The 15306-nt window shown below is 33.6% G+C and overlaps 2 protein-coding genes across 2 annotated transcripts; both read right to left on the reverse strand.

The window, feature by feature from the left end:
- Positions 1–317: 317 nt before the first annotated feature.
- Positions 318–9948, reverse strand: LOC148275151 (peroxiredoxin-2-like). Its single transcript, XM_088236091.1, has 7 exons — positions 9770–9948; positions 9639–9684; positions 7320–7446; positions 6004–6139; positions 4932–5037; positions 2948–3076; positions 318–621 (listed from the first exon to the last, which is right to left on the reverse strand). Exons 1-7 carry the CDS (start codon positions 9800–9802, stop codon positions 527–529), a joined length of 672 nt encoding a protein of 223 aa, XP_088092217.1. The 5' UTR covers positions 9803–9948; the 3' UTR covers positions 318–526.
- Positions 9949–10139: 191 nt separating this feature from the next.
- Positions 10140–15041, reverse strand: LOC148275152 (uncharacterized). Its single transcript, XM_088236092.1, has 2 exons — positions 14641–15041; positions 10140–10625 (listed from the first exon to the last, which is right to left on the reverse strand). Exons 1-2 carry the CDS (start codon positions 14977–14979, stop codon positions 10140–10142), a joined length of 825 nt encoding a protein of 274 aa, XP_088092218.1. The 5' UTR covers positions 14980–15041.
- Between the last annotated feature and the right edge of the window lie 265 nt (positions 15042–15306).

The following is a 15306-nucleotide window of genomic DNA, read 5'->3' on the forward strand; positions in this document are numbered from 1 at the left end:
ATAAAAAAGTCATCGCATGCGCTTTGCTTTATTATGCATAGCTCTACGTCGTACACCATGACCGACACTCAAAATCCTTTACTGCACAATGGTGACATTGAAACCGTTGTATAAATTCTTCAATGTGTTTTGTTTTTATGGGAAAAATAAAATAGGATAAAAATAAATAAATGATGTGCGTATCTAACTACTGAATACAATAATTGATAACAAACTTTCGAGTGTATTCATTTAATATATCAACAAGTATATACTAAAATCTAGGGATGGCAAAGCACTGCCAGGTTCAGCTCGTAATGATATAAAATAAAACAATATTTTATAACTAGAAATTATATTTTTCTTTCCACAAAATAAATACAACAGAAGGCTAAGATCTCCTTAAATTAGTATATTTAAACAAAATAAAATATCCATTCGTGTGTGACCCATAAAAAACTATTCAATTTGAGATTACATTTATCTTTGTTCATTACGCAGTATCACTTTGCGCTCTTTGAGACGCATCTAAAAAATGAAGAATGATTTAACTCTTGACCGTTTTGAAGTAATCCTTGCTTCCAACGGGATCTGGTTTGATGGTTGCGGCGTTCGTATCGGGATCCCAATTAGCGGGACATACTGAAAAAAAATTATAAGGCATGACAAGCTTTCAAGAAAAGATCTAGATTCTAATCAAATAACAGAATAAATAAAATAAATAATACACTGACACGTGGAGTGGCTACATCTATAAATAAAAAAGGAAATAATTTTGAATGTACCTATTGAATAAACATTTCCTTTCGTAAACTATGTATTTATGGCGTCGTCACTACAATAGAGGGCTTTACGATATCTACTGAGCGCCCGATGTAATCAACTCCATCAAGGTGGGAAGCTTGAGGTCGGCTGGCCATATAATTAGAACGCACGACGAAAACCCCATAAAATGCCTAACTCTCTCTGTGCCACGAGGACTATGAAGACCAGGAAGGCCCAAAATGCGATGGATGGACTGCATCAGCGCAGATATGACAATGTTGGAAGTGAGTAACTGAAGAGGATGGGCAGCAGACCGGCAGGAGTAGAGGAGACTCTTGGATTCAGCCAAGACCCACCCAGGGCTGTTGAGCTTATGATGATGATGACAATTTTCAGGTTGAAGTATGCATGAAATTCAAATTATTGTGATATTTCTCATAGGGTGACATCTGTTGATTGTTCAGTGAAGTTTTTTAAAGCAATATTCTTTGACATGCACATCTTTTGAATATCATACTACCCAATGCTAGAGTACACTAGAAACAATAATTCGTAATTTATTAAACTTGGATGTTAATGAAGATTCTTCGTCGTTTGATGATATTCAAATAGTTAACTTGATAAGAGATTGGTTTCTATTTTATCCTACGTAATATTCCTTCTTTAATAAATATTACATAATATGTATATTGACTACCCAATTAAGCTGTATTTTTAATACCCCTTTAGTTATATTCATAAAAAATAAATATCACTTTTTGATGTATATCTGACATATTTATATTATTATTATTATGTACACTGGCAACTTTTAAGCTGATGTGTGTACATCTAGTGCATTGTGTTTTACACAAAGAAAATATGAAGAGTAAACATTATGAATTTATGTGTTTATCCAGGCGGTTTTTATAATTAACAGAGCCTGCAGAAATGACTTTCTCGAGAAGGTAATTCTATTGCTCCGCAACTCTGTTTGTCAGGAAGTTTTACTTGGGATTGGACGTGAAGGAGGTTTTGTTTAATTTTAATGAATGACCTTTGAGATAACGGTTATTATTAAAAGTGAACGTTGATTTTAACTTACGTTAAATTGCTCTGTTAAGATTTTAAATGTTTCTATCCTCCTTTAAAGTACTTTTAGACTATTTTTAGACGTTCGGCAACAGTGGGCATATATATATATAAGTAAGAAATTTAAAAAATAAATTTCAAACAAATATCGATGTAATTGTAGAACAATGACGGATAAGCAAAAAATGCAAAATTGACTTTCTTTAATATTTGATTTTGAAAAAGCTTTATATTCCAGGTTTGAAAAACACGAAATATATACAACCAACACAAGTATTTACTAAAATATTCCAATTTTAAGAACATTTCTTAAAAGTCGTAAATGACTAGTGGGATTTGTACCTCAGACCTTCGGTCCGTGAGTCCACAATACTACAACGGGACCACAACCCGGTTCGATATCAAAGAATATATTTTTGTACTTATTAAATAAAGTGTGAAAAAAAATGTTTTCATCAAAGTAGAAGAAAATGACGACCATATTTTTTTCGAAGTTTTATTCCACTTTATCATCACAATTCCCTTTCTGCTCCTAATGGTGCATAGGGCACTGCATTGGCACACCAATCTCTTCTTCAGGTATCTTGATCATTTTGTTGCATGAAGGTAAGATGATCAGTCTCACGCTTCAGGTCCAGTCCAGGGACTAAAGCGTAAAAACTTTTTTATTATAAAAAATATTTTTAGCGTAAAAACACCCTTTTAAATAAATATTTCATATCAACCATGTCGGAAATCGTACCCGAGACCTCTTGCGCGGCAGGCAAACGCGCTGATCATTACACCAGGATGCCGACATTATTCCACTTTATACCTTATACCTCCATACCTGACAATTTAATGAACTTCCCAGATATTTCCTAAATTTTGAGAAATGTGAAATTTCAACATTCAGCCGGTAATAACAGTAATCGTGAAACCATATATGAATATAGTGAGCGTTAAGTGTATAATATTATTTGAATAATTACTGACGTTTGAATAGTATGTTGTCGAATGGCAACTGTTTGCATTTAAGGGTTTTGCAATAAATATTGGATATTTTGATATTTACAAACCCTGGTACAAAATAATCCAGGGGATTGAAATCAAACGAAGATAAAAGCATTAAATATATGTTTTAAATCCTCACCGTCTCCGTGTTTATCCGAAAATTGGAAGGCTTTTACAATCCTCAAAGTCTCATCCACAGACCTTCCAACTGGTAAATCATTCACCGTCATCTGCCTCAAAACTCCCTCCTTGTCGATGATAAAAAGACCTAGAAAAATCATTTGTAATACAGTATTATTAATTATCATTTGCATAATTTAGCAGTTTTAATAAATAAAAAAAATATTATTAGTGTAAGAAGCCTCAATGATTACTGAACAAAATGCATATATATATAAATACATACATACGAGGGCGGATTGAAAATGAAGCTACCTAAGTAGGAAAAAACTTTTTTTTTTCAAAAACAATATATTTCTCAACATAATCTCCTTTTACTTCGACACACTTAGCAAGACGATATTCCAACTTCTTTATACCATCTGAATAATACGATTTCGGGAACCTCTCGAAATACGCGTTAGTTTCGGTTCACATCACTTCATCACTTCTTCGTTTGAGCTGAATCTTTTTCCTGCGAGCCATTTTTTCAAGTTTGGAAACAGGAAAAAGTCACTAGAAGCTAAATCTGGACTATAAGGTGGATGATCAACCAATTCGAAGTGTATTTCACGTAATTTTAGCATCGTAACTAATGCTGTGTGAACCGGTGCGTTGTCTCGAAGAAAGAGCACTTTTTTCTTCTTTAAATGTGGTCGTTTTTCCTTGATTGCATCATTCAATTGATCCAATAATGCACGATAATATTTTCCTGTGATTGTGGATCCTTTTTCGAGATAATCGATGAGAAATATTCCTAGTGCATCCCAAAATACAGTGGCCATAACCTTGCCAGCCGATTTCACTGCCTTTGCCTTCTTCGGAGCACTTCCACCAGCTTCCACCCATTGTTTCGATTGTTTTTTTGGTTAAGTGTATAGTGGTGCACCCACGTTTCATCAACAGTTATTAATCGACGCCAAAAATCAACAGAATTACGCTTTATCATGTCCAAACACTGCTGTGAAGTGGTCTTACGAACTCGTTTTTGTTCGACACTGAGCAAACGCGGCACCCATCTTGCCGATAGCTTTTTTATATGCAAATGTTCATGCAAAATGTTGAACACACGTTCGTATGAGATGTTTACCATTTCAACAATCTCACGCAACTTTACTCGGCGATCATTCATAACTATATCGAGGATTTTCATGATATTTTCTTCAGTAACCACCTCTTTAGGCCTTCCTGTTGATGGTATTGTTGCAGTGCTTGTTCGTTGTAAAATATATGTCTGTTCTTTATGTATAAATATATGTAAAACATGTAAAAGCCTACAAGGCGTTTAAATAAATAAGTAATAATATTATATTTTACTGATCGGGTTGTGGTCCTGTGGCTAGTGTCTCGGACTCACGGACCAAAGGTCTGTGGTTCGAATCCCACTCTACCCCAACTTGATTCCATTTTCTAATAGTGAGTTATTTAAAACTCGTTGAAAATGGCCCTCAAAATTAAATATTTGGGTAAATCATAAGAACGCAAATATTTCTTTTTTTAAAAAAAAAAAAAAAAAATATTTTGTGATAAAATTAATTATAATACACAGATAAATATTTTCAAGATTCTTTCTCATTTATTGTGTATCACTTAAAAATGAAATCTTTTGAACGTAAAGTACTCCGAAGAATCTGCGGACCAGTGAGAGAGGATAATCAGTGGCGCATTCGGTACAACAATGAGCTGTAAAGCGTATACCAGGCTCCGAGCATCTCGGCACATATGAAGTTACTTAGATTAAGGTGGGCCGGACATGTACAGCGAATGCCTGATTCACGCGTGCCTAAAAGATTAATCTTACCCTTCATTATTACTTCATTGCGATTTTTGTAACTTTTATGCTGTGAATAATTATAACGATTTATAACTGGCCACTGCATTTGTAGTTGTATTTTGGTTTGCATGTGTCTGTAAGCGTTACTAGTAATTTATTATTGTTCCAAAAATAAAACAATTTATTTTACCTCTAAGTGCAATTCCTTCCTCTTCAATCAGAATATCGTAAGCCTTTGATATTTCTTTGGTGAAATCAGAGAGAAGAGGAAAATTTAGCTTGCCAACACCACCCTCCTGAAAATACACAAGAATTCATTGGATAAAAATAAAAACATATACTGGTTAAGAAAAATATTGAAAATCTCGCAGAAATATCTCAAAACATCAACTGTTTAAGGATTTAAACCCGAAACCTCTTTTGAATATGATTTTTATTTTGGAAGTGATTATCAAAGGGGTAATGCCACTCTGAGGGCATCAGTCCAAAAGCATTGGTAGTGAAATAGCGGCTATAGCCTATGTGAAGTAATTATATGGTAGGAGATATTGGGTCCCTATGAAAAACAGTCTGAAACGAAAGTGTCCCAGTAAGTTAGTCAAACAAGACATTTATTCAACAGGATGCATTTGTCCAATCTTGTGCTACGCGAGGGCAAATATGCAATAGTTTATTATTTTTTTTAAATAACATATTTTATTAGGTTTGCAAAGACATGATATGTGCATTTACATTTTCCCGTAGGATCCTATAAGTGGATCATACAGGAAAATGTCAAGAAACATGTTAAACAATACTTTAGAATGTTGTAAATAAGGTACTAATTAAATTTAACTGGTGGGACAAGATATATAATCCTAATTTTGGGGCATTCATCAGAGCTATAAAAATATAACTTTAAATGTCTCAAGACTATATTTTTTTTAACTGGCCAGTGGCTCAATCACAAATAAGAAGAAGTATAAAAATTGGAAAATTGTTTTCAGGCGTTGCCTAGTAGGTGATCTGGATCAGCCGGATGAATCTCACTTATGTGATAAAGGTTTCAGCTCTTTTACTTCACAAAAGTCAACAGATGGAAGAGTCGAGGAAATGTGGGTGTTCAAACGTGGGCAGAATGGTGAATGTTACACAGTGTGTAAAGTGGCCACTTAAACCAGCCAATGACAGGTCATAAGCCCTGTAAAGGCCTAGACTTCCATATTCCCTTCTCAAAAATGTTTTCCCTCTCTGTTGAAATAAATTTAACTAATCATGTTTACCTTTCTATTAAGCTGGGTCCACGCAAGATGACTGAACTTTGAATCAGTAGAAATTCCCACAATTTCACAACCGACGTCCTTAAAATCCTTGACTCTATCGCTGAAACCGACCAGTTCCGTCGGGCAAACGAAGGTGCTGAAAATAAAACAAAGCTATATACTGACGCAAACATCTCAAGAAACAATTAAACGGACTTAGTCCATTCAAAAAGTGGCAAGCACAAATCTTTATAACACATACAGGCACAATTGAATAAAATACAAATAAAGAAAATTAAAGCTAGGACATAAAATTTAATAATGATTACTACCTCAAGGCAAGATTTGGTCTATCTTAGTTCTTGAAAAATCTAAAGTGTATTTTATTCATTTATTTAACACTTTATATACATATAAGGGTGGGCATATTGCCTTAAGGCAATTTCTTGCTACCCGAGTACTGATATTGATTGTTAATATAAAGTTTAATGATAACGGAAATGTCACTTTTTTTAGAAACATTTTTTAAGTAATGAGGGTCTATAAAATACTGTCAAGTAAAAGAAATGTATTTTTGCTGGGTACTTTTTAGTAGCATAAAAAATGTTTTTAAATTCCCGCAGAAACGGTCATTGCATTGACCATGCCCCTAATACTTCACGGTTCGTGTTAATTTTAAACTTTGTTTCTATCCGTTAAAAATTTTATAGAACATCGTCACGAATCTTGATGTCACAATGACAAACAAAAATGATGTAGGGAGTACCGCTTTACCCACCGTTAAACTAATGGAAGTCTTACTTAATTCTGACCTTTCTCTTGGCGCTCAAATTAGTAGAATGATAAGTTCATGCTTCTACCAGCTGAGACAAATTAAATGCATACGCACCGGTTGATGCCGCCCGTCAATTAATAAATGCGTTTGTAGTGTCTAGAGTCGATGATTGTAATGGTATCTATGCAGGTCTACCAATGAACAAAATGACTCGCCTACAGTCTGTATTAAATCTGTCATTCATTGGCTTATTTCGATCATATGATGTCGATATAGCAAGTAGGTAGAACATACCGAGGTAAGATACAGATAGAGCAGAAGTTAAGTATGCCGTCACCATATATACAGATGAAGATAGCGTTCATTATCGAGGCACAGGTGCCAGTCCAGGGACTGTGAAACATTTTAGTGTAAAAATGTCTTTTTTTCAATATTAAATTAAATATATCATGTCAATCGTGTCGGGAATCGAACCCGAGACCTCTTGCATGGCAGGCAAACGTGCTGACCATGACACCACGGGGCGATTATTATAAATAATTAGGAAAAAAATGAAGCTCACAAGTCCAATGGGTAAAATACAAGGACTAAGTATTTCCCTCTGTAATCTGATAGTTGTATATCCTTGAATTCTCCATTTAGTACGGCTACTCCTTTGAACGAGGGCGCGGGGTGCTGTACTCTTGGACCTGGAAACAAATAACAAGACATAAGTATTAACAGTGAGTTTTTTCTGTGCCCAGGCGGATTAAGAATACAGTTCTGTGTGTTCAATAGAATCAGAATTGAACGTAGAAATCCAGAAATGCATAAATGCAAGAATGAAGAAAGCAGACAATCATAGAAAAGTTAAACTGAGATAATAATAGTAATGTTTGGATAATTTATACAGCGCTATTTTTGTGAAAATCACCTTAAGGGCGCTGTACAATAAATAAATATCCCAACACGTCTTGCAGCTACAGAGCGCATGGACAGTTGGGATTCTAGTTCCTCGTCTCGAATTATGATATATTACAATTATGATATATATGAGCTAGATAACAGAACGTCTTGCAGCTACAGAGCGCATGGACAATAAGAAATCTGGCCCCTATTTACATTTTTATTTTTTAAATTTTTATTTGACAATAAAGTTTAGAGTTTAAGTGATATTTTAAAAACGAAATAAAAAGCAAATTTATAAAATTAGAAGTTAGATAACAACAAGTCTCGCAGCTACTGAGCGCATGGACGGTTGAAATTCTAGACCCCATTTACTAAATTTAGATATTTGATAGTTGATAACATTTACATAATATGATAAAAATAATATAGCACTATAATAGCACTTTTGTGAGAAGAGTGAATAATCAAATGTACGAAGAGATAGTCCGTGTTGTGATAGAGGTTGGAAGAGCTCTCTCAGATAAAATAATAATGTGACAAGGATAGAGAAAACTTTTTACACACTTAAACATATTTCGCGCCACGTCCTATTTTACAAATATTGCCACTTTTTCGCAAATTGAAACACTTCTGCTTGTTAGTAGTCATATAATATATATATAATTCAAGGGTTAAGTTTTAACTTATCTGACATCACCCACTCGTAATGTTCATTATGCATTGACCATTTTAAAAAAAACATTGTAACAACCCCCGAAACGAGGGTTTCGTCAATAAACTACAAAAGAAGATGTAAATTGTAATGAACGGCCGAGCCTGTGCTTGCTAAGTTCACAAAGCTTGGATTTTTTACACTCAATTTCAACCACATGCGTGATATTTTGTCAATGTTGTCGGCCAAAACACCACTTAGGTACTTAGACACTTGGTATCATAAACGTAAACCGATCCTAACACCCAGCGGCATTGGTGATAAGTTAGTCCCCCATTTGGATTTTATTACTTAGGTTTTTATTTCGACAATGATGTTTTTTAACAATTGAAGAGTTTTTGCTAAGCTGTTGACAATAATTTTGTTAAGTATGTCTGAGAAGATGCTCCTTATAAAAGTGAATAAATGTATGGAGAAAACTACAAACAAAAATGTAAACTAATACGCTATTTCTGTGATCATTATAACTAAGATCGACTTTATAAAAATGAATGTAAAACGAAATCCTCATCTAAACAGGAGCTTTTACTCTATCGGAGAGGTAAAAACGTTATTGCCAATGTTAAAACTCTCACATCTACAAAAACCTAAAAATAACATTGACTCTATATTAATGTTTAGTTTACTAAATGGCTTAATAATTATTGATGTACCATCGTTACTGGAACAAGTGGCATTCAATGTTCCGATCCGCTGGTTGCGAAATAATGATGAGCTGTTCCTTGATCAGCACAGCACAGACTATGGCCTGCATGCACCAATATCCCGATTGTGTCGCATTGTAATTTCGAGACAAGATCTGGAATTTTTTGGCGTAAGTCTTTCTCGATTTAAACAATCACTAATCTTGTATTGATGTAGAAATTATTATTTATTTTTTGTCCTAGCTATTAATTTCTTTAGTTGCATTTTATTTCAATTGTATGTTTTATAAGGACAAGTGTTTGCCATTTTTAATAGGACTAAAGATGCCCGTTTATAAATAAAATAAAATAAATAAATTATTAATTATGTATGAACAAAACATTTGTAATTTTATACTCATTTTGTTGTCATTTTTTTTCAATAAATAAAAAATATATTAACATTATATACAAAACAATACGCTGTAATTAAGTGATAACCATCAATATCTTTCTTTAAGAATTTGTTAAACAATTTTGTACAAGTCCAAAGTTTATCAGTCATTATCAAAATCTAGCAGAGCTTACTACATTTGCCTGCAAATGCAATGTTAAATTAAAAAGAAATAAAGCAATTGTTATAAATAATAACACTTACAAGTATGAACAAGCGAAGAATTCACTCGAAGAGAAGGAGCTGCGATCTGAAATGTAAAATAGATTTGTATCAAGTAGGAAAGAAATAATGCAATAGTCAATCCTAGAATAGAATAAAAATAATATACTGACATTTCTCAACACATTACGAAGTATAAATGACATGGTGACGAATAGTAATAACTTATTATGAAACTATAATAATTCACCGGCGAGAAATTGATAGACAAAAATAAAAATGCAAACGTCAGAGTGTCAGAGAGTAGAAAATGAGAAATGAGGTTATTTTTGTTGGAAAAAATTAAAGTATTGCCATAAGTATAAAAAAAATTCGGCTTGTATTTTCTCGGTTCTTACGTTAATATTAATATTTACGCAAATAGTTTTAGAAATTGGCATATTATAGAAGAATAAAATAATAATTATGACAATAATTACGAAGTCGAAATTAAAAGTATTATGATTGTTGAAATCTCTTCGCCCATTTAATATATTATAATTTTTAACATTCATCTAAATTAAATGTTTTACCCACCTTGTTTTTTGTTTGATCCGGTTTTTGTGCGTCTACAGAAGCTGGTGCGGGTAATGTTTGTGGCTTGGGTTTAGACGATGAAGGCAATATGGTGAAGATCTGATATGATGCAGAAGTCGGGCCGTTTTGACTTCTAATGTCCTGGAGTCGACAACGGGACAATGTTGACTGAATTTCTCCCATGCCCATAACACCTTGTTCTAGCGACAATTTGCGTAGCTGCTCAGCGACATGGACGGCAAATTTGTCGAACTCGTCCGATTCCGGTGCGGTCAATTCTTCGTTAAAATCTCTAATGTTGTCAAAAACAGGGTTTATTTCTGTTATTTGACCTCTCTTTCGAGGACGCTTGGGTGCGGAGGGTACCTGTGTAATTTCAACTTCGGGTTCATTCGCAGCAGGAGATGACGGACCGGAAGCCAAACTATTCTCTAGATCTTCATCAACCTCGTTCTGAAAATAAAAATAGGCTTTTTTTTATCTTCAGGTTCCCTCGTCTCACGAAGAGTGGAAGAAGAAAGAAGGTTTCCACAACGGGTGGAATTTTTCCAAGTGCTGATTAATTACATTTGAAATTCCCGCAAAATGGGGTTCTGAGCGATTATAGCGCCATAATCTCTGATAGCGTCTTTGCGGTCGGATGTGACACCTTATCTGTCAAAAATGATAAAAATATGTTACAGTCTTAGAGTATATACAATATACTCTAAGGTTACAGTTTACAGTACCATCTGACGGTACCCACAGACTACAGATATCTTACGGTACCAAGATATCTGTAGTCTGTGGACGGTACCGTTGCCTAATCAGCGGACTGGACCGTACGAAAAAACACGCCAGTTTGACATTAAAACATAATTATTTTTGAAAATTGAGACGGTAAAATTTGCGTTAGGAAACATACAAGACGAGAATATGACATGCGTGTAATGAAAATGATGGCATATATAAATATGATACACTCAGAGTAATAATAATACCAACCAAAAATTTTACCACATTAGCATGGACAAATGCAGGACATTCAAAAACACACTACAATGACTTACCTGACTACTTAAAAATATATATTAGAGCCAAATTAAGAATCAGCATTAAAATTAAAAGCATATGATACTACACTCACCAGACGAGACATAACATGATATGCTTATGATATAAAAAAGTTTTTTAAAAATCATAAGTAAATAAAAAAGTACTTTTAAAAAAGTGCCCTGGCACGTGATAAATAGGTAGGGTACCTACCTAATAATAAACTGAGTACCTATAACGGGGTCCACGTTCATGACGTGCGCGGTAAGAGATGCTGGCGAGGTAGACTCCCGCTACCGCGTCATACACCCGATGGGCCCTTGTCGTTAGTCATGTTCATGCTTTGATGCGCGTGATCGATATTTCGATTTCTAGTATACCTAATACAAGTCTTATTTTCTTCTAAATATAAAAAGTATCCAGGTATAGTATTGTATAAAAATAAGTACTGTAAATGAATAGTACTGAGTGGCCAGAAAATAATAATTAATTTATCACGCAAAACAACAAAAAAAGCAGCGGGAACAAATAACCGAAAAAATAGTTAATATTTTTTTTAAAAAGAAATATTTGCGTTCTTATGATTTACCCAAATATTTCATTTTGAGGGCCATTTTCAACGAGTTGTAAATAACTCACTATTAGAAAATGGAATCGAGTTGGGGTAGAGTGGGATTCGAACCGCGGACCTTCGGTCCGTGAGTCCGAGACACTAGCCACAGGACCACAACCCGATTTTAAATGGGTATATAGCACTTACAGTATGGCTATGATTTTGAATAAATAAATAACTCAATACTATATATCGTCGTTATGTCGGCAATTTCTGTTAAGTGTTTTTTCTTTTTTGAGGGTATTTTTAATTTCTCATTAAGATTACACAATTTGGTTTCAACAAAATATACTTACGTATTTTTCAAATATGTAAAAAAAACAATAAAAAAACCACCATCAAAAGGTACATTGTGACTTACTTAACAGATATTTCCGGCGCAAAGACGATATGTGATTTTGTCTTTTGTCATCATGAATATATGTATAAAAACGTATATATATTATTGAATCCAACCCATTTTCAATAATACGGCTAGAGTCACAAGTGATGAAAAAGCAAAAATTAACTATTCAGTTGAAAATAGAGTGAAGAGGGGTTTCAAAAATATTTTTTATTTGAATGTTTCAAGTGTTTTAGCTCTTGCGAAGAACTGGAAGTATTATTGTATGAGTATAAACCATGTATGCTGATGTTTAGTGAAACATATGTAACTAAAAAAAATAACAAATAATAAAGTTATGTTTTCGGAACACACAACTGTCAGATGTGATTCGTTAAGTCGGCATGCATGAGGTCTAATGATCATAATCCAAAGTAACACTTATTTTAAGATAATTTCAAATGAGGTTCAGCAAGAAACAAAACTCGCGATGCTCGTGATAAAAGTTAAGAATAAATTTATAACAGGAACACATGCCGTGGTGTTCTTCAAATCAATATTACAATTTTTATTGGATTTCTTCGAAGATTAGTATCAAAAAAACATGCAATAAAAGAGGTAAAAACAAAATTACAGCAAAAAAAAACATACGTATGGATCATCAAAAAGATAAAACAGGATAATGAAACATCTCTCTGTAAAGTAAATGATACCGAATATGGTTTTGTGAAGATAGTAATTGTCAATATCATGCCTGCCAAAAAAATAATATTTAAGAAAACTAACCAATAATAGTATACATCAACCCTTGTGTGAACTTCGGAAACAGAGGGATGACGGTCGCATACAACGTTGATCAAATAATTCAATCAGATGAAGAATAGGAAATACGAAAAAATTAAGAAACAAAATGCATACTTATAATAGTTAATAAAATTATTTTTTTATTTTTATTTATATCCCTACAGAGATGAGGTAGATTTTTTTTTCAAATTCAGGATTATGGATATTCGAGCGTTTACAGGGCTTATGACCTGTCATTGGCTGGGTTAAGTGGCCACTTTAAGTACTACAACATTCCCCATTCCGCTTATTAGCGAATATCCACGTTAATATTGAGTATAATGTAAGTTATACCTTGTTATTAAAGTTTTTTTTATAACAATCTAAATAAATACATTACAATACAAAATGTAATGATGTATAAGTAAAATAGCCAAACCGGTAAAAAGAAAACAATAATATAAAGATGTCTTTGGATGAAAAAACAATATCTGCTTAAAAAGTTAACAAATCGATTACGTGTAATTTACCAAATATTCTCATAAAATACAATATTCATAACATTGCGAAGATCCTACGCACATTTTATATTTGTAAATATTGACATTACAGTTTTTACCGGAACTTAACCGCGCACTGGTTTTAGGAAAAAAAATAGATATATGTAAAACATTTTTAAAAAAATATTTCTAAAAAATTCCAAAATTAAAAAAGTTATGTAAGGAGCATTTTAACTGCTTGCAGTTCTTACTTTTAATTTAACAAAATACATATTTTATTCAAAAAACAATAACCGAGGTGAGCAATATTATTTTTTTCGTAATGTTTAAGCAAATTTTTAAGTGTTTAAACCTATTTTGACTATAGTGAATAAAATAAAAACTGGTCGAAGTCTTATTGATTAAAATATTAAAGAATTATTTAAGTAGTTATTATTAATAAAGAACAATAATTGTTTTTTGGTTTGTGCAATTGAAATATTTTTTTTGTTTTTTAACCTCACATCAGCCAAAAACTGGCATTTCCAGCCATTATTTACAGTGTTACTTTTAAAAGATGAATGAAAAATAAGTAAGTTACACGCCCAGGCTGTCCGGCCTAACCATAATAATTAACTATAGTAAGTAAAAAAAAGATTGGAAAAAGACTGATGCATGCCGTGAATTGGATATACTTACTGAATGTTAAAAATAAAATATAAAAAAAGGAATACCTTATTTAAAAAAATTATAAATACAAATGGCCATCATTAAGTTTCGCATGATATATTAAATAAATTGTCTATGTTTTATGAAGGTATGTATGTATATGCACGTAGGTGTGTATATGTTTATATATATGTATATATATTTATATATGTGTATGTATGTTTGTATGTATATGTATCAAAATGTGTATACGAGTAAGTTTATATTTTATCAGTCTGTGCTTTCTATTAACTTGTAAACCATTTCATGTATCAAAATGTAATTGCCTAGCTTGGAACGGCGTATATACCCTTGTTAGCTGGGCAAAGTGAACAAAAAATTGTAATTAAAATAAAATATATTAATAAATACATTAAAAAAAGCGTTCCTGCACTGCATATTTTGCGAGCGCGCCCCTGCCGGGCAGCGTAACAAGTCAACACTCGCATTTCTCCCGTGCGCCATGAACATGGACCCCGTCAATAGCTGTCTGTGTAATCACATAACGAATACAAATAAAAATGTGCTTACCAGATTGTTTGGCGTGTTGACTTTCAATTCCACATAGTTCATGAATGAATCCATTTGACTGAACCATGGAATCTTCGGCTTATACGCGGCTGCCGAGTCCTTGATCTTTTTAACTTCAGTCAGGTAGGTTGACCGCAAACTCTTGATTTTTAGTTTCAACTCTTTCGGAGTGAGCCGCGGCATTTTCATGGCAGCTACAATAATATCCGCCGCGTTTTCTCTGCACTGTTTGTTCCTGTAAGTCGGGCAATCGACGCGCCATAAACAGTCGTGTTCGCTATATATACGTATCAATTTGGTGGTCTCTTCCAGAGTCCATTTGTGAGTCATTTTCGGCATAGGAAATGCGCGGGAACGGCGGACGGACGTGGAGCGGGCGGCCGATCTATTGTCCTACTGTCGCTGTTCGCTGTTCTCCCCGTGCGTGCGCGATCACATGGGGACAATGCGGCCGCGCGGGGAGGTGGGGGCAAGCCATTGTCCTGGCGAGATAACCTGCCCGCCCGGCGTTGCCAATTTTTCGGTAGATCTAATAATTTTAATCTACCGAATTAAATCAAAATTCTACTGATTTTACCGATAACATATTTTTTTCTTCTTTCATTAGTCGAAATATATTCATATTATTTTACTTTTTATTTTATAAATGTAGAACTTTTTTGTTCC

The sequence above is a fragment of the Micrasema longulum genome, unplaced genomic scaffold (genome assembly GCF_059751315.1).
Source record: "Micrasema longulum isolate JH-2025_06_02 unplaced genomic scaffold, ASM5975131v1 h1tg001500l, whole genome shotgun sequence".
Lineage (NCBI taxonomy): Eukaryota > Metazoa > Arthropoda > Insecta > Trichoptera > Brachycentridae > Micrasema > Micrasema longulum.

Coding starts and splice junctions, on each gene's coding strand:
- LOC148275151 (XM_088236091.1), bottom strand. CDS start 9,802: ATGTCATTTATACTTCGTAATGTGTTGAGAAAT. Junction 5,038..6,003: donor GGACCCAGCTTAATAGAAAG/GTAAACATGATT, acceptor GTGTATTTTCAG/GAGGGTGGTGTTGGCAAGCT. Junction 3,077..4,931: donor GGAAGGAATTGCACTTAGAG/GTAAAATAAATT, acceptor TGATTTTTCTAG/GTCTTTTTATCATCGACAAG.
- LOC148275152 (XM_088236092.1), bottom strand. CDS start 14,979: ATGCCGAAAATGACTCACAAATGGACTCTGGAAGAGACCACCAAATTG. Junction 10,626..14,640: donor TCAACACGCCAAACAATCTG/GTAAGCACATTT, acceptor TTTTATTTTCAG/AACGAGGTTGATGAAGATCT.